The 18,238-nt window shown below is 44.8% G+C and overlaps 1 protein-coding gene across 1 annotated transcript in view; it reads right to left on the reverse strand.

Annotated features, from left to right (window-relative positions):
- LOC116832048 (complement receptor type 1-like) overlaps positions 1-18,238 on the reverse strand; it is a 60,598-nt gene that overhangs the window by 34,228 nt on the left and 8,132 nt on the right. Inside the window, exons 5-9 of the mRNA XM_032792454.2 lie at positions 15,565-15,650; positions 13,864-14,076; positions 12,126-12,308; positions 11,236-11,424; positions 10,467-10,649 (exon numbers count right to left, since the gene is read on the reverse strand). Of these exons, the coding sequence (XP_032648345.1) occupies positions 10,467-10,649; positions 11,236-11,424; positions 12,126-12,308; positions 13,864-14,076; positions 15,565-15,650 (854 nt within the window). The remainder of the gene's footprint in view (positions 1-10,466; positions 10,650-11,235; positions 11,425-12,125; positions 12,309-13,863; positions 14,077-15,564; positions 15,651-18,238) is intronic.

The raw sequence follows: 18,238 nt of genomic DNA on the forward strand, positions 1-18,238 counted from the left end.
TGCGCGCATATCGAAGTATAATATATTTTGATTTCTCTATCATGTTAAACGTGCTAGAGAAATTTAAATAATGGTTATTTGTGTGTCTAGTAACGTTGAAAACGAAGTTCTTGTTTTATTTTCTTTTGTTAGAAAAAAGATTTGTCCGTTTTTATGTATTTTAAGTAAGGAACTAGTAGGGCTCTATGGCTATATAGGAAGGAGGAAACGAATAGAAAGGTTGGGCTGGCTCTGGTGGATTTGTTTCTATAGAGCAACAGATCCATCTCCCTTCAGATGATGGGCGAGGATCATGTTGATAGGCGAAGAGGAAGGGGGGGGAAGCTGCTTGTTGGGATGCAATGCCGGAAGTTGGGTTCTTACTCGTAACAGACCCCTCTAGAAAGAAGTCTGATGGTTGCTCTTCATCTGATCCGATTTCTGGTTTTTAGGAGTCTATTTTTTTCTCGCAGGATGCTTTATTGGTTTATTTACGCCTTAATACAAGTGGCATTGGGGATCCGCAATCCCATATTGGTCTGGCTTCGATTGACTTGTGCCTTCGAGGACGATGTAGGCCATGATTACATGGAAGTCAAGCGGTTGTCAACTGTTAGTATTTCAGTTGATGTGTAGGAATTGTTTCCATTTTCAATACTGGTTGGCACGAGGAATCTCGGAGAAACCATGAAACAAAGGGTTTCAAAACTGTTTTTGTTCAGACAAGGTTTGTGTGCATGGACTCTGGAAAGTTAGTGGTGAGAATTGCAAGGCTGTAGAGTGAAAGTGCAATAGCTCTCACCGTAATCATCTCGGTGGCACTCTTACTCCACACTAAAGGGATTTGTTGTGAGTTAGTAGAATTGGTCTTCGCTAGTCACAGTGAGTACTTTCTGGTGAGGACTGATTCCTGGGATGTCGTTTTATTCCATTTCAAACCATCAGTCGGGTACAGCAAACCATGAGGAGAATGACAAAATCTAAAATGCTTTTTAGTGTTACGTTAACATTCAAACCCACATTTGATGATGGCTGCTGATCCATTTTTCTGGCAGTCCCAACACATTGGGAGAACATGGCATGGCTATCGGAAGGACGGCAGTTTGGTCACCGTGGGCATGCCAAGAAAAGTTCTATGGTTCCACACGGCAGGAGTTGGCAATAATTTCTTCCCTGCATTTCGGAGGTAACTGATATGGATCCGGGACGGATTGTGGGTACTGCAGAGGGCGAATTGGATGGCCGCGTGCATTAACATGTGCAGCTGCCTTGCCCCAGCTTCCTGCTGCTAAATAAGTTGTCACGTGGGGTCTTTGACCAACTTTAGGGGACTCAAATTAGTCACCACAAACTACTACACGCACACCGGTTAACTAGTTGCCCATCAGAGACAGTTGGATGGGAACCAAGACATTGGGTCAGTGGGGGGTGTGTCTGAGAGGAATTCAGGAAGTTGAATGAGGACGGGGGAGCACGGGGCGGTTGGAGGGGGTGGGTGGGGGGGAGTGGTCAAGCATAAGTTAGGGGTGGTCAGGGCAGATATGTGTACTGAGTGCTCCAGGGCAGGGGTGCTTGGCAGGGGGCATTTCTCAGCTGGAGGTGGTGTTGGTCTGCTGCAAAGAGGAAATGCTGCAATGGGAGTGGTCGGCGCATGGACGTAGAATGTTCTATTATTTAAGAGGGTTTAAGATGGTTGAACTAGCCGCAGGTCATCTTGCAATGGTGCCCTCCACCTTTTCTAATTCAGTGCATTTGCTGTGTGGATGAAAAAATGATCACCTTTCAATAAGGACAGAAGAGGGATTCCATGTGCTGGAAGTTCGCCCTAATCAGCTAAGGTAGCAGGGTGGGTGTGTGACATCGGAATGGGAGCGGTACTCCAACAAGTGACAACACCGGGTTCGGAGTAACTCAGCAGTTGAGCGCACAGGAAAACATTTTCTCAGCCTGCGTGTGGTCCTCTATTAGAGATGTGTTGCAGGTGGCTGCACAAGCTGTATAGAGAAAGGCAAAATCAGCATTGATGACGGGAATGGGGAATGATCCTTAAAGAAGCTAACGGCAGCATAAGTGACAGTGCGGATGCTGGGAGGAACGCGAGGGTGTTCTTGGACTACATTTCCAAAGAAAGAGTGCTTGGACGAGGCCCGAGTCCTACTTTATGAAGTACCGCTGGACAATCTGCCAGCGCTTCTGTAGTTGTCTGGGCTGTGAATTTTTGCAATCGATAACGCGCACGAAGACTTGGAGAGCAAGAAGAGAAATAACAGGCACGATGGCAGAACACACTTGAAATGTCTCTTTGACTGTAGGCAGCCCAGGACTCAACAGTAGGTCCTCACTGCATGAGTGCCTAGGAGTTTATTAAATTAGGGCCTGTACATCGTGCGATTCACAGAATTTCCGCAACTCTAACCTTCTATAGCCACCTGTGTTTGCCAGAACCCCTGACAAGCATACCAGCCTCCTCAAAGTTATGGACTACTCTTCGGGGGTCGCCTGTTCCTCACAATCCTGCACTAGCTACTGAAGTGTCCACCACACCACCCCAGGTATACGAGCACATCGCATTTCCATATGTCATCCCTTCGACTGGTGAGGGAGAGGATCTGCTTCGGGGTTTTTGACAGGAGGGGGCGCATGATGAGCTGGGGTGTGCGTGTATAGCAGGGCTATGGTAAATTATTCAGAGGGTCGGGGTGGTTTAGTTTTTGTCGACGTGTTGCTGGGACGGTTCAAACTTGTCTACCAGTTAGCCGGGTGCGTGATAAAAGCGAAGTCCCCAGTGGATGCCTGTTGGACATAGGGCTGAACTGCATGGATAGATGCGGAGTTTAGCTATATCCAAAAGATATACTTATACCGGGTCTCTCTAATCCTCTTCTGGATTTTTTGAATCATGGTATGCTTAAAAAATTCTCTTTTGGTGCATGTGGGCGTCGCTTGGAGAATTCGCCACACTTGACTGGTCGGGGGGTGGCCAGCCGAGCATCTTGTGTGCACTGGTCCACTGCAGTGTTGATGGAGATGGCACTTTTAAGTGCGTGTGATGGAGATCTTTTAATGGTCATAGTAAGCTACACGTGCTAGGAACACAGAATTTTGATATCGTCTGGGCATTGCCAGGGCCGACCCGCATTCTGGCTGTCCCAGCGGGGAGTTGCTGATCGGATAGGGGCTTGGTGACCGAATGTTTTTGGGGCCGATCTCTGGGACCACTGGGGGGGGATCCGGGTGGGTGGAGACAGGTGGCACTGCGTGGGAGACAGTCTCCTTTCATAGGTCCGGCTTAATCAGGAGCTGGCTCAGGGTTTTGCCACTTAAGACGACGGAAAAAAAAAGGAAGCGTATGGATCGTGTTCAGGCAGCAGCTCCATACTCCCTTTCGCGTTCTTTGGCGGAATTCAGTGCGAAGATCCTCTCCAGGGAGTCCGAGGATCCACAGGCAACAATTGCTGGCCGAATAGCGCTTATTTGGTGTCACCCCTTCCCCGTTTGGCCACTCTAAGCACCTGCTTGCTTACGCTGGGGTGCCTGGAGATGGCCCTGCCCTGATTCCAGGCAATCTTGTCTGAGAGCGCTGTTTAAGACCGGGTAGTCCTTTAAGGGTATAGGGCGAGTATTTGGGCTTCAGATCTTAACTGCAAAAGGCATTGTATTGACGGACGATGATCAGTCAGGGGCACTTAGACTCCAATAAACCAGACATTTTCTTAAATGGCTGGTGCTGAGGAACACTGGTCTGTTCCATCTTGGGTGGGCCGCGGCGACTGGGTTATGTTTCCACGGCAAGGGCGTTGTAAGCGAACCGGTTAGTCGAAATGCCTTGAAATCCCCTTAAGATCACATTAGAAGAGTTTACAATTTGTGTGTATAACAACCCTGGTACATACTAGTATTGGTGGACGAGCAATGGTAGCAGTACATATATATAAATGACTACCTACGGAAAAGTATAAGTTGGTACGAGTAGTTGGGTCAAACAGATGGCAGGTAGGGCGGGAGGTGGAAATAAGACGTTAATAGGACAGAAGTAACTGTGAGTATATCTCATTTTGACTGTAAGGGAGGAAGATGAACAGGTTCGTAGTCCTGGACTGTCACTGACCAGAGACCAATCAGGGACAGGATACTTCTCAAATCTTGAGGGGAGAGAGTTTGTGTGTGTGCTGTAGTTTTTGGTTGCTATTCATCTGGGGGTCAAAAGTGACCAGGCGATGCAACCAGGTTTCTATCCAATCTACCTAAAATGCATCTTAAAGATGTGGGAGTCTAGTAGATAACGCTAGTTAGGTTACTGTTTGTTTTCTTTATTGCAACATGTGCATCTTCGCTGAGGGTTATTTGTGTATTTGGCTGAGGAGTTCAGATTTGTATTTTTGATGAAGGGATTTATTTGTACTTGATACTTAGGTGGCGAGGTATTCCAGTGTCTACAGGCGTGAAACCCTGTGTCTTATTCATTTTAAATACAGAAGATAATGTTTTTTTCTCTTTTAAATTAAAAGATATATAATATGTTTTAAGACCTGTATGGTTCATTTTTGTTTATGCTTATTTGGTGCAGACCCTCAGGGACTGGGGTCTGTCACCGGGAACTGTGGGGAGAAAGAGGAAAGGGGAGGAAACAGAAAGGCTAATTTCTCTACTTGTGGTTAGGATTACGTGTCTCTCTCAGGAGAGTCTGGGAGCGGGAAAGAGAAGGAAGGGGTAAGGTTGAATGTCCTCTCTGTTTGTTGATAAGAGTTTGATCACAGTAATCTTTCAAGGGGTACCCAGGGGAGGGAGCCTGGGGAGGCAAGCATGGGGGGGCACGGTAGTTTTACTTCCTTGGTGGTTGAGAATTCACGGGTCTGGTTTGGGTCCGAGAAGCGGGGCAATTAATAAAGGGTATAAAGTGTTGGGGGACCAGAGATCAGCCCAAAAGAAGAGCCAACCACTGGGAATTCCTGTTGTTTGTATAGACAAAGAGGGCACTTTACAGTTCCTTAAGCGGATTGAGCTTAGAGGATTCATGCTGGTTACCAAATGAGAGTATGTTCCATTACTGCTCTTTTCGTTTTTTCCTTTTGGATTTTAAGGCCAAAAGTCAGAGTGGGATGTACCGATTTGTACAAGTATTTTTGAATATTTAACAGAGAGGTCAGAAGAATGAAGAATAACATGAAACAGTACAGGCAGTACGGTAACGCTGAACAGTCACCAGTCTCCTGTTTTGCTATCTTGATATGTTACACACTCCGATATGTGCGTTTCCTCTTCCCTGACAACATCATATTGTACATGGGCTTGATTGTCAATCCAGGAGACGATGGCCAGGGCTTGAGAGTGATGGTGGTATGAGAAGCGGAGTCTTTAAGAGAGGACATGCATGGCTCTGGTTCAGCTCGGAGAGAAGTTTTGATTGTGTACGGCTCTGCTGCTGCTGTAAGGTTGCGTTTTCTTCTTTTTAAAACTGTGTTTGGCACACTTGTCGCTGTATTGTCTCTTGAGTCGCTCAACATTTTTTAGGTTACCACTGTCCTCATCATCTTGTATACTCGTGGTGATTTTTTATTGAGGCTTCATTCCATAGAGGGTGTATTCAGAAATTATATCATTAGAGTGTTCTTCGCTGCACCTTGACCTTCAGCAATTTAATAGAAGATTCCATTGCTAGGCTTCTCCTGTTCGTTCTCATCTCTCTTCATCCTTTCTAGAGCCGATTTTTCAGTTCCTCTACTCTTCGTTAGTCATTTGTTTCTCTATGGCCTCATTAATTCCTGCATTTCTTCAAGGATATCAACAAAGCCATCTCACCATTTGCCTGGCCACTGAACATGAGATTGAACTCTTTATCAATCGTCAGGAAAACGTTTAAATCACTCACACAGGTCTTCCGTAGTTTCGCACAGCGTTGACTGTTTCAGCTTGTGATTCCATTGCCTGTGTAATATAAGGTGCATGCCATCAGCAATGTTGAAGGACTTCCAACACTCTATTACATTCGATTGGATCAGATCCTCAGTGGTAAGGGATCTGTGAGAATGTAAGCCTCGGTACGTGGCTTGAAACAGCTAATGACGGCCTTTTGGTCAAGAGGTTGAGTGGTATTGGGGAGAGAAGACGACTTCACGTCATATGCTGCAAACTGGGTTGCAGGTGGCCAGAGCATTGTCTACGATCAGCATACCACTTTAAATTCAATCTTTTTCTTCAGACTGCCTTGACCTCCGAGAATTGAAACCACTTGTGGAACCATCACAGAAATAATGCTGCCATCACCCAAGCCCTTTTATTGAATGCCAGAAACACAGGGCAGGAGATCTTTCGTTTTTGTTCTTGCCTTTTAGGGCACGGGGATTTGCAGCCCTGTAGAGCAAGCCCGGCTTTATTAAATGCCCAGCCGCATTGCCACAAAGCAACACAGTCACACAGTCTTTAGCTGCTTTGAAGCCAGGGGCTTGTCTTTCTGATTTCGAAATGTAAGTGCGGGTGGGCATTTTCTTCCGGAAGAGCCCAGTCTCGTCAGCATTAAAAACTTGTTCTGGAAGATAGCCCCTTTCCTCTATGATTTTCTTTAATTGTTCGGGGTAGGCTTTTGCTGCGTCCTAATTGGCAGATGCAGCTTCACCAGTAGTCTGCACATTTTTGAGGTTGAACTGGTTCCTGAAACTGTTAAGCAACCTTGGCTGGCTTTGAATTCCTTCTTATCAGAAGGCTGTACCTCTTCGGCAGGAGGTTTGAACAGCGCATAGATGCTAAGAGCCTTTTCTCGCAACACGTTGCCATTGATAGGCACACGTTTACAGTTCATCTCTTCCAGCCTTAAGTTTAATGCCTTTTCAGTCTTCACTAAAGTCTTATCACGCACTTGGCTCATCACCTTAGCAGTTACTGGAGCACTTGATGCCACGGCTTGACGAACTTCTGTCTCTTGAATCTTGATGGCATGGATGCTAGATTTGTTGCGGCCGTATTTGCGCCATGTTGGCGATGGACCTACTGTCTCTCAGTAAGTCCAACACAGCCAGTTTTTCCTCCAGCGTTGGAACACATCGCTGTCTCTTTGGTTGAGCACCAGATGAAGTAGCTGCCTTGCGTTTAGGGGCCATGTTATACAGCACGAAAAATATATACTGTCTCTTTAAACCGTACAGGCACAGTAGAGTCTCACTCAGCCTGGCGAGATGCACACAGTATGAGAGGCACAGGGGGACTGAGTACTGCAGTGGGAACAGCAGATTCGCTTCTCCCATCTCACACTCACTGCAGGGCAGACACATTATTTAAACTTTTTTTTCTTTTTTTTTTTTTGCTAACACTCCAGGGTTATTATAGGGGAGAACCTTATCACAGGCCTAAAGACATGCTGTTGCTGTCAAGTCCCTTCCTGCAAATTTTATTGGGAACAGCAGATTCACATCTCACGCTGGTGGAATCGCTCGTTTTTTGTTTTTTTCTTTCTCCCAACTGCGCAAAGCTGAAATCACGCATACTAAACGCGCGAAAGATGCGACAGGCCTGTAGTTATAAAGTACTGGGAGACTTTATGGAGGACTGAAAATTCTCCCAATACAGTTTAATAAATCAATTGCTGACAAGCAGATACTCTTGATGGGGTAAACACTAATGTGCAGGAAAGGACAAAAGGATCTTCCTCAGGTATAGTTGCTAGTTAAAGGATTGGTATGTAATTGTGCTAACAATGATGCAATGGGAGAGACCCCATATTTTCTATGTTTGGCAGGCATCCTTTGCTATCAACTGATTTGTGCTTTGAAATCCAACAGCAAAGGCAAGCTGCGGTAACCTATCAGCAGCATGTGAAGGACATGAGATGCAGACATGGCTGTGCATATAATTTAGCTAATAAGAAAACAGAGAAAAATCATTTGGCAAACAAGTGGTGATGGTGTGCCAAAGTAATCATGTCTTTTGTAGAACTGGGAGATAGAGACGTATTACCCAATCTTAGTCCCACAGTAAATGAGAAAATTGCAGATAGGTGGGAGTCATTAGTCTATATGGTACCACAGCAACTGGAAAGTGAATTACATATCTACAAGGTACAGGCACAGTTGGGAGAAGGTTCCATCCAACCCTGCACCAGGATAAGCTTTGTCCTTGTGGATTCATTTCTCCTTCCAAAGCTATCAAAGTAGAATTGTGGAAGACACTCCAGTAATCTGGAAAATTTGATTAAAAAGTAGCTAATGCAAGTATACAAATTGAAGAAGGAGGTGAATCTTCATATGATTCCATTCTACAATCAAACTAAATCCTGTAGCAGGGGAATACTTCATTCCATGACAATCAAAGTGAAGAAGCAAACAGCAGGAAATTCACCAGATGAGCTCAGCACTGGAGCTGGGATGAATTTGCCTAATTCTATCAACAACATCTGTGAGAAGTTCTGTAGAGGTGCCTAGCAGAAGAAGTAAAACTAGAAGTCAATCTGCCCAATCTGTGGACCATGTTCTTAATTTTGCTACTTTCGTTAGGGAGTAAAGGCCCACAGGCAATACTTGCTTATTATGTGTACCTTTTGGTACTACTTGTGCATGCCAATAGACTCAGAAGATAAAATTGCCCGTCACAGATATCACACTGCCAGGACGTCAGTCATTTAGGTAGGGGAGAATGTGCCTCACATAGACTCATAGAACTGTAGGACTGGAAGGGACCTTGAGAGATCATCTAGTCCAGTCCCCTGCACTCAAGGCAGGACTAAGTATTATCTAGACAAACCCTCGGAGGTGTTTGTCTAAACTGCTCTTAAAAATCTCCAGTAGAGATTTCACACCCTCTCTAGTCAATTTATTCTGGTGCTTAACCACCCTGAGAGTTAGGAAGTTTTTCCTAATGTCATGTCCAACCTAAACCGCCCTTGCTGCAATTTAAGCCCATTGCTTCTTGTCCTGTCCTCAAAGGTTAACAAGAACATTTTTTCTCCTTCATCCTTGTAACAATCTTTTATGTACTTGAAAACTGTTATGTACCCCCTCAGTCTTCTCTTCTCCAGACTAAACAAACCCAATAATTTCAATCTTCCTGTAAGTCATGTTTTCTACACCTTTAATCATTTTTGTTGATCTTCTCTGGATTTTCTCCAATTCGTCTTTCCTGAAATGTGGTGCCCAAAACGGGACCCAATACTCCAATTTAGACCTAATCAGCATGGAATAGAGCGGAAGAAATACTTTTCCCAAGGTTTCACACCCAGCACAATGGGACCTTGGATCCTGACTGAGTCCTCTGTGTGCTACCATAATATAAATATATAAGTATGCAGCAATTACACTCTGTGAGTGTTAGATGTTCCTTTCAAAATCAGGGATGGGAGTTCACTTTATCAGAGTTCTTCACTGTATATCCAAACTGGTTTGCAAACTGTAACAGCCCCTTAAAATAGAGATGAACCTATAATGTGAGATTCAGTCAATCAGATTAAAAACTGAAGTCATTCAAAAAAGAGTAATGGATCGGATGGGCACCAAAAAAAAGTGTGTGTGTGAAATTGGAACTGGCTAACAGCAGTGTGTGGTCATGCCTTCTTTGGGTGGAAGGAAAATACACCTCTACCTCGATATAATGCTGTCCTCGGGAACCAAAAAATCTTACCGCATTATAGGTGAAACTGAGTTATATCAAACTTGCTTTGATCCACGGGAGTAGACAGCCCCGCCCCCCTGGAGCGCTGCTTTACCGCGTTATATCCGAATTTGTGTTATATTGGGTCACGTTATATCGGGGTAGAGGTGTAGTGGTATCCTCCAACCACTTTTTGAAATGGGATGGAGTCAGGGGATCACAAAGCCAGTCCAGCTACAAGTACAGAGATCTTGTTTTCTGTGTGTTTACAGAGTGCTGTGTGTACTTAACACAACTGGGGCCTGTCATGGTCACTCATACATCTACTCTCTCTGCAGATTTCTTCAGAGGAAACTCAGCCTGCCCACTGCAGATCCCAACTTTCACCAGTTCCTTTTCTCCTCTTTTACCAGAAATCTGCTGACACCCCACTATAAATAAAAGGAGATACACCTATCTCCTGAAACTGGAAGGGACCCTCAAGGGTCATCGAGTCCAGCCCCCTGCCTTCATTAGCAGGACCAAGTACTGATTTTGCCCTAGATCCCTAAGTGGCCCCCTCAAGGACTGAACTCACAACCCTGGGTTTAGCAGGCCAATGCTCAAACCACTGAGCTATCCCTCCCCCCATGAGTACCCTGGAATGAACTGGGGGGAACTGGAATGAACCAAAGTCTTACAACATCACCACCACCCCACTAGTGAGCTCATGCAGTGCCATTCACTAACTTTGTTCCTTCTGTGCAGCTAACAACATACATTGACTCCCTTTGTGTGTCCTCGCCTCATGATGGAAGAACAGTAGAGAAATGCTACCATAATATAAATATATAATTATGCAGCAATTACATTGTTCGGGAGTAGGTCAGGGATAGCAGGTCACTATGTCAGAGTTCTTTATCATTTATACATACCTGGTTCGCAAATTGGTAATGGAGGATGCCATTCATGATTACGTTCACACTTCATCAATCCATAATTGCCTTTGAGGGCGTAACCGCGATCACATTCAATGTGAATCTCGTCCTCATACACGTAGGGTTCTTTTCTAGGTCTCACTCTTCCATTGCGAATGTCTGGAGATGGACATCTAATTTCTGTGAAACACCACCACCAACAGTGTTAAATCAGAGCAAAACCAATTCTACAGATTCATTTACAAGGAGCAGCTGAACATTTTGCTAGCTATAGAAAGTCAGCATTTCCTTCACATTTTTGAAGAGGCTGGTTTTCGGTGGAAGTTTTATATCATCGACAGACCCAGCAAATGATTTCTTCCTGCCATGAGCGTTAGTGGGCATGCCTCGTGGACTGAGGAGTACCCTTCCAGTTTTCTTGTGGGTAACTATTTGAATTGAAATTGGCAGGAAATTTTGATTTTCAGCAGGGTTCTAAACAACACCGATTGCTGTGTTACAATAAATTTTGTGTAGAATCCATCATGGTTATAATCTGCCTAAGGTAATATGGAGATCATGGGTGGGAGCAAGAGATTTGTTCATGAACATGTAAACTATTAACTATGATCCTGCTTCCTACTGTTAAAGTAAGAATTCCCAGAAGACACACACTCACACACACTTTGAACCACGTATCGACTATAGAGTAGAGCTTCCTAAATTTGTGTTAATTTTGTAGCTCAATTAAAACAAAGAAAGCTAAACCAAAGACTAATATGCTTACTTCGACAAAATTCTTGATGTTTAGACCATGTAAAATTTTTTTGACAGGTAACACTTGCAGAGGATATTCCAGGGATTAACTCATAACCTCCCACACAGTTATATTTCACTACAGTCTCAGCCGGAAACAAGTTGCTGTTAGAATGATCTCGAAAAGTATTACTAATGTAAGGTGGATCATCACAGCTACCTAAGAGTAAAAATAAAAGTTTAAGGACATACATAACCAGGAAATCTTATTGAGAAATAATTCTTCTCTACAAGAATGTGACATGAAAGACATGTATATTAAAAAAACCACAACCCCAAACCTAAAACCCTATCACAAAACAAGAAACTCCACTGCACATGCTTCTCTCCCAAGGAGAGGCTGAGAGGAAAAAACAAAAAACAAAACAAAAAACAGGTGCATAGTTACATTATTTAGTGCAATACTGGATGGCACTGAGATATTATGGTGATGAGTGCAGTATAAGAACTTATGCAATAAATACATAACTCTTCTTCAGTAGATCTCAAAGCACTTTACAAAGAACCTCAGTATCATTCTCATTTTACAGGGGAAACTGGGCCACAGAATGAGGAAGTGACTTGCCCAAGGTCACCCAGCAGGGATAGAGCCCAGGCCTCCTTAGTCCCACTTTAGTGTTCTATCCACTTGCCAACACTGCCTGCAATAAAATAAAACTGGAATCCCTGTTTTCAGCATACAAGTCATTTAACCAAAACATCATGGAGCTGTGTCAGTACAGTGGCATGCAAGTTTACACAGCAGTCACTATTTCCTCTCTTAAAACAAAGGGGACATCAAACCGGCTGTCCTCGAATCTTGGGTGACCAAGGGCTCCACGGTCAGTCTGAAGGAGGTGCTAGTCACCATATTACACTTACTTCGCTCACAAACTGGTGACTGAGGATCCCATTCACCATTTTCATTGCAAAGGAGTATGTTACTGCCTTTGAGGGTGTAGCGGTGTTCACACTCAAACAGAACGGAGGCTCTGTAGGTGTATACAAGACTATATCCAGTCATCTGTTTTCCATTGGGAACTTTTGGCTGTTTACAGCTAACAACTGTATAAGAAAAACAGTGTCAGCTTGGGAGGTTTACTGTTAAATCAAAAATTGAGAAATAAAGTGAAGATACTTCAGTGGAATCAGATCTATTTACCAGGAGGATATGAACAGATTTGAAAGCACATACACATGGCCCTGCAGAGATATCATGACATGTCTGAACACTCCTGCCCCTGCCCCCCCCAATACACCCCAGAAACCACCTATTTATTTATTTGAAACATCGTGTTAAGAAAAAGCAGAAAAGTATCAATGGGTCTGATGCCATGTTCTCAAATTCCTTGGGGCATTGGTTTTGATAGAACATGGTAGGCAAGTTTTAGTCTTTATCTAGCCTTTTCTTAACTCAAGTAAAGCATCAAACTACACCTGCTGAATTAGTGACCACCTGCAATGGCAGTTCTGTTACAGGCAATTGTGGGGACCTGGGGTTGGGAGGTGGCAAGGAGGGTGGGAGAGAGCATGCACACACATAATTACAGTCTTTGACAAGAGAGGTCTCATTGGGCAGCAGGAGCCGTTGGAACTGCCCCATCTTGTTGCTTATCATTTGTGAACATTATAAAGTCATTTCTCCAATCAGAGTTCCAGCTGTGCTTACAGCTGACAGACACTCAGATCTGGTCTCCTGTGAAGAAGATAGGCAGATATGCTCCTGGCTTACCTGCAGAAACCTCAACAGGAATAGTTTCTAGAGTGAGCAAAAAATTAGATGCATTTCCCACATATGTCTTATCAAACATATGATCAATTTAAAAAAAAAACACTGACAAAATGGGTTTTTCAGTAAGTTTCTTGGCTACTTCAATAACATTTTATATGAGTTGGGGGGATATTAAAAACAGTAACATGAAAAATAAAACATTTTCAGTAAAGTTGACAGTCTTTCACAAAACAATTTGCTTTTTTTTAAAAAAAAGGACTTTTTTGACATAAAAGCTTTGTTGAAAAAATTTCGATCAGCTCCAGTATTCTTCTTCTGAGGACATTAAGTGAAAACAGATGTTGAATAAACTCCCTTCTTCTCCTCTCCTTCCCCACCCAGCTCCAAGCCATGCTCCATCCCGTCTTGGCCCAGCTTCTCCTCTGAGAAGCAGAAGACCTTGTCCGTCTCTCTCCTCCATGTGAGTAGTCAGTCTCATGTTGCCAGCCTGTCTCCCCACATGGAGCTTTTCCAGGATTCCATGTCACTTCCTCCTCCTATACTGACACCAATTGCCTCTTCAATCTTCCTGGCTCCTTGCCTGAGGGAGGGGTTGGAACACAGAGCATGGGCAGACCAAGGAAGCAGGCAGCAATTCTTGGCAGGGTGTGTGGGAACTGAGGCCAATCTGGACACAATAAGTGCAATTCCCTGCACCCCTTAGTGTCTCTGCAAATCTCAAACTGGGCTCTATTCTCCAATGGGTGTTACTAAGAACATGTGCTGAGGGGTGGGAATAAGATTAGGAGTCCTGGGGACAATCTATTAAGCAGCGGCACTGTTACAACTTACATGGCTAATGTGCACGTGCACACTACCACTTGTTTTACAGTAAATGGATTCCGTTACCTTTACATTTCGGGGCAGGCCCGCTCCAGTCTCCATTTACATTATCCGTGGATGTACAGTGAATGGAGGGCTCTCCAATAAGTGAGAAAGGAACCTGTCCCCTTTCTACAGTGTCACACTGGTAAGTGACAGATGTCCCATAGTTGAATTCCTCCATCGTTGTCCCAGTATGTGTCCCGTGCTCTATTTTTGGAGGAGGCAGGCAAGGTATCACTGAAGAGAGGGAAAAAGGAAAGAAAGGAAGCAAGAGAGAATTTAATGTATGTCATATCCAAAGTCTCATGAGAGAAGAAGAGGCTGAAACACAATGGACTAAAACCTTAGATTGTTTAAAATCAATGTAGCGCCATTGACATCAAGGGAGGAGCACTGATTCACCAGCGGAGGGCCGAGCCTATTGACTACAATGGAGTTATGCCCAGGAGCGGCGGCAGGGTTTTTGGCACTCTAGGCGGGGGTCCTTCCGTGCTCCTGGTCGTTGGCGGCAATTCTGCGGTGGGAAAGGGTCCTTCCACGCTCCTGGTCTTTGGGGCGCTTCGGCGATGGGTCCTGGAGTGAGTGAAGGACCAGCTGCAGAATTGCTGCCTACAACCCAGAGTGCGGAAGGACCCCCCGCCGCCGAATTGCCGCCAAGGGCGGCAAAATGCCGCCCTCCCAAATCCTGGTGCCCTAGGCGACCGCCTAGGTTGCCTAAACGGAAGTGTCGGCCTTGGTTATGCCCATTTACACCAGCTGGGGCTCTGGCCCTGTGAGAGACAAGATTTTTAAGACTAGAAAACGAGGAACGTTTCCTAATATAGTTATGCCGCTGGGATGTGGTGGGAGTGGATGCACAGACTGAAGCATCATGAAAGTCGAAGAAGAGAAGAGAAATCAAATCAAGGTCTTGCCCATTCACGTATATTAAGGATTCTCTGGCACTTCCTCCAAAGGGAGGAGTTAGTTATTCTGGTAATTAATTCTGCATCCTTAAACTCTGCCTACAGTTTCAGTGGAGTCCAGAATGCTTCACTCCCTGTCCTAAACAGGTACTGCTCTTTACTGAGAAACGCACCTGTCACTTTCCATCCTAGGGATAGCTGCATATGAGTGACAGGCAAAGTTATCCCTAAATATAAAGATATCTGTAAAGTGCTTAGAGATTGTGCTATAAGCATGTTAATACTATATCTGAATAGCAAGGGTCTGATTCAATTTACACCAGATGGGATCTGGTCCAAGCTCTGTCAACCAAGAATCTGAGTCTTTTGTGCTTCTACCCAGGGCCAGCTCCAAGGGTTTTGCCACCCCAAGAAGCCAAAACAAAAACAAAACAAAACAAAACCCCACGATCGTGATCTGCGGCAATTCAGCAAGAGGTCCTTTGCTCTGAGTGGGAGTGAGGGATCCTCCACCTAATTGCCGCTGAATACCTGAACATGCCACCCCTCTCGGGAGTGGCTGTCCCAAGCACCTGCTTACTAAGCTGGTGCCTGGAGCCGGCCCTGCTTCTACCCCACAAACAGACAGATTTAGAAGCTAACAAGGTTTTCTACAACATGGTGCAAGAGGAAAACAAAACTGAAGTGTTCAAGAATTTAGTATGCAGTGAAATCATAAAGGAGTTGTATTTCAGAATCCATCCAGCAGGAGAAAGTATGCTTTTCATTGTTTAACCCTGATTACACATTCTCCACGGAGCTATTAAGAGTCTCTACTCACCTTGACAGTATGGAATATCTCTGTCCCATGTAACCTGTGATCCTTCAAGCACACATTTTCTTTCTGCATGTCCAATTAGTCTGTACCTGAATAAAACAGGGGGGAATGGAATTTATATGATACAAACTGAGATTGGATGTTTTGCCTAGTCCATCATCAATAAGGCTTTGATTCTCTTACATCATCATTAGTAGGGTTGGTCAACAACTTTTCATCAAAACTATTTTTCAACAGTAAATTGGATTTTCAATTAAATGGTTTGTTTTTTTAAAACATCTGCTTTCTGTGGAAATTTTCCATGTTTCATGGAAAAACAGAATGCCCCCAAACTGAAATATTTTAATCCCAAAATACTGCCATGGTGCCATATTGGAGCTGTAGTTTGGACGCCTCATTCTCCTATATAGGTTGGTCTCCCAGGTGAGGATACATCTCCCATGATTCATTGTGGCCTTTGCAAGAGGAGGTAGGATCATGGGAATCTGTGACTGGGTTGCGTCTGGGCCCAGGACAAACTATTGCCAGGTCCCTAGTCAGGTGTAAGGAAACGGAAGGTATTTTATTTATTTGTCACCCCCTTCTGGCAGGCCACCAGCTGCTGCAGACTTACTCAGCACCAGCAGGTAGGTCACTGGTGACAAATCAAACAGAGTCCTGTGTCACGCCCACATTCCTTCAGGGAAGTCCTGGAAGGCAGCTGTCTATCAAGCCATTCCTGACCTTATCCAGGCATCTCTCAGAGTAAGAGCTGGAAGTCTGCTCTCCTTCCCAGTCTGCCCCCAGCTGAGCTGTGCATTCTACTTTTAACTCCTCCCACCAAACCTGACACCTACAGCAGGTGTAGCAAGGTGGGGCTGACTGAGCCCACATCAGCTCATTAGCCTTTTCCTAGGGTTTGTATGCCCCATCCCAGAGTCCTTTGCTGGTTAGGCTGACATTGATCCCAGGCAGTCATGGAATGGCTGATATGGGATGCGATCAGTAAAGAATGAAAGGATGGCAGCTTTCATGGTTTCATGGAAAATAAATTTTATGGAACAAACCTGATATTGTTTTTTTTCATTAGATTAGAAGTTTGGTTGATGATGATAACTCATTGATATAATATATTTAGACTTCGGTAAGGCACTAGATTTAATATTGCATGCTGTTCTAACTAAAAAACTAGCACTATACAAAAAAAATCAAATAGATTGAAACTGGTTTAACTGATATATCTCAAAACAAGAGAGAGTGTGGGAGTGGGAGTATCCTTAAACTGGTCATTTCTACTGGGGTCTTCCAGGAATCTGTTCTTGGCCCAGTGCTATTCAATATTTGCATCCATTATCTGGAAGAAGGTATCAAACCATTGCTATTGAAGTCTGCAGATGACAGATTGGTGCAATGGTAAATTATGATAAGGCCAGGTTAGTTTTACAGAGTTATCTGGATTGCTTGGTAAACTGGGCTCATCTGAACACCATGCATTTTAATATAGCTAAATACAAAGTTATAGGTCTAGGGGGGAAAAATGCCAGTTACACAGAATGGGAAGACTATCCTGGAAAGCAGTCGTTCTGAGAAAGGACTTGGGGGTCATGGTGGATAAACAAGTGAACATGAGCTCCTAGTGAGATGCTGTGGCTAAGAGGGCTAATGCAATACATGGATACACAAGTAGGGGACAATTCAGTATGAGTCGGGAGGCGGTATTACCTTTATATACAGCAGCCATGCAGCTACCCCAAAAATACTGAATCCAGTTCTGGTGTTTGCACTTCAAAAAAAGATATTCAATTGGGAAGAGTGCAGAAAAAGGCGACAAGAATGATTTGAGGCTGGGAAAATCTGCCTCACTAGGGTGGAGGAAGCGCAATCTATTTAGCTTTTCAAAGAGAAGGTTAAGAGGTAACTTGATCAGGGACAGCCTGTAAGTACCTACACAGCCAGAAGATTTGATAATAGAGGCCTCTTTAATTTAGCAGAAAAAGGTATAAAAAGATCCAACGGCTGGAAGCTGAAACGAGATAACAGTTTGTGCCTTGTATGAAGCCTGAATTTAACAATGGAGGTAATTAACTATTCCAGCAACATACCTAGGGACCTGGTGAAATCTCCAAATCAAGACTGGAATGCTTTCTAAAAATATGTTCTAGCTCAAATATGGGTTTGATTATCAGTAGGTGAAATGTTCTGGGGTCTCTTATGCAGGAGGTCAGACTAGATCAGGGGTCAGCAACTCATGGCACACGTGCCAAAGATGGCATGCGAGCCGATTTTTAATGGCACGCTGGAGCCTTCCTGGACTCCAGTGTGCCATTAAAAATCCTGATGATGCAGCAAGCTGCATGGTCCGCGCTGCCTGGCCGGAGCGCCGGGCCGAGCGCAGCAAGCCGCCGACCCCTGGAGTCCTGCTGCGGCACGCACAGCGCTCTGGGGGCCGGGGCTGCACCCTCCCACGGGGCAACGTTTGGCTTCGTGGGGAGGGAAAAGCGCTCCCCGCTCACCCGGAGCAACGCTGCGGCGCGCACAGTGCTCTGAGGGGCAGGACAGGGCAGGGCTGCGTGCACGCACAGTGGCACAAAACTCCGGCTGAGCGGGGAGTCTCATGGTAAGGGGTCCGGGGCCGGGGTTGGCTAAGGGAGGGGGGGCAGTCAGGGGACAGGGAGCAGGGTGGGTTGGATGGGGGGGG

Source organism: Chelonoidis abingdonii, chromosome 4 (genome assembly GCF_003597395.2).
Source record: "Chelonoidis abingdonii isolate Lonesome George chromosome 4, CheloAbing_2.0, whole genome shotgun sequence".
Taxonomy (NCBI): domain Eukaryota; kingdom Metazoa; phylum Chordata; order Testudines; family Testudinidae; genus Chelonoidis; species Chelonoidis abingdonii.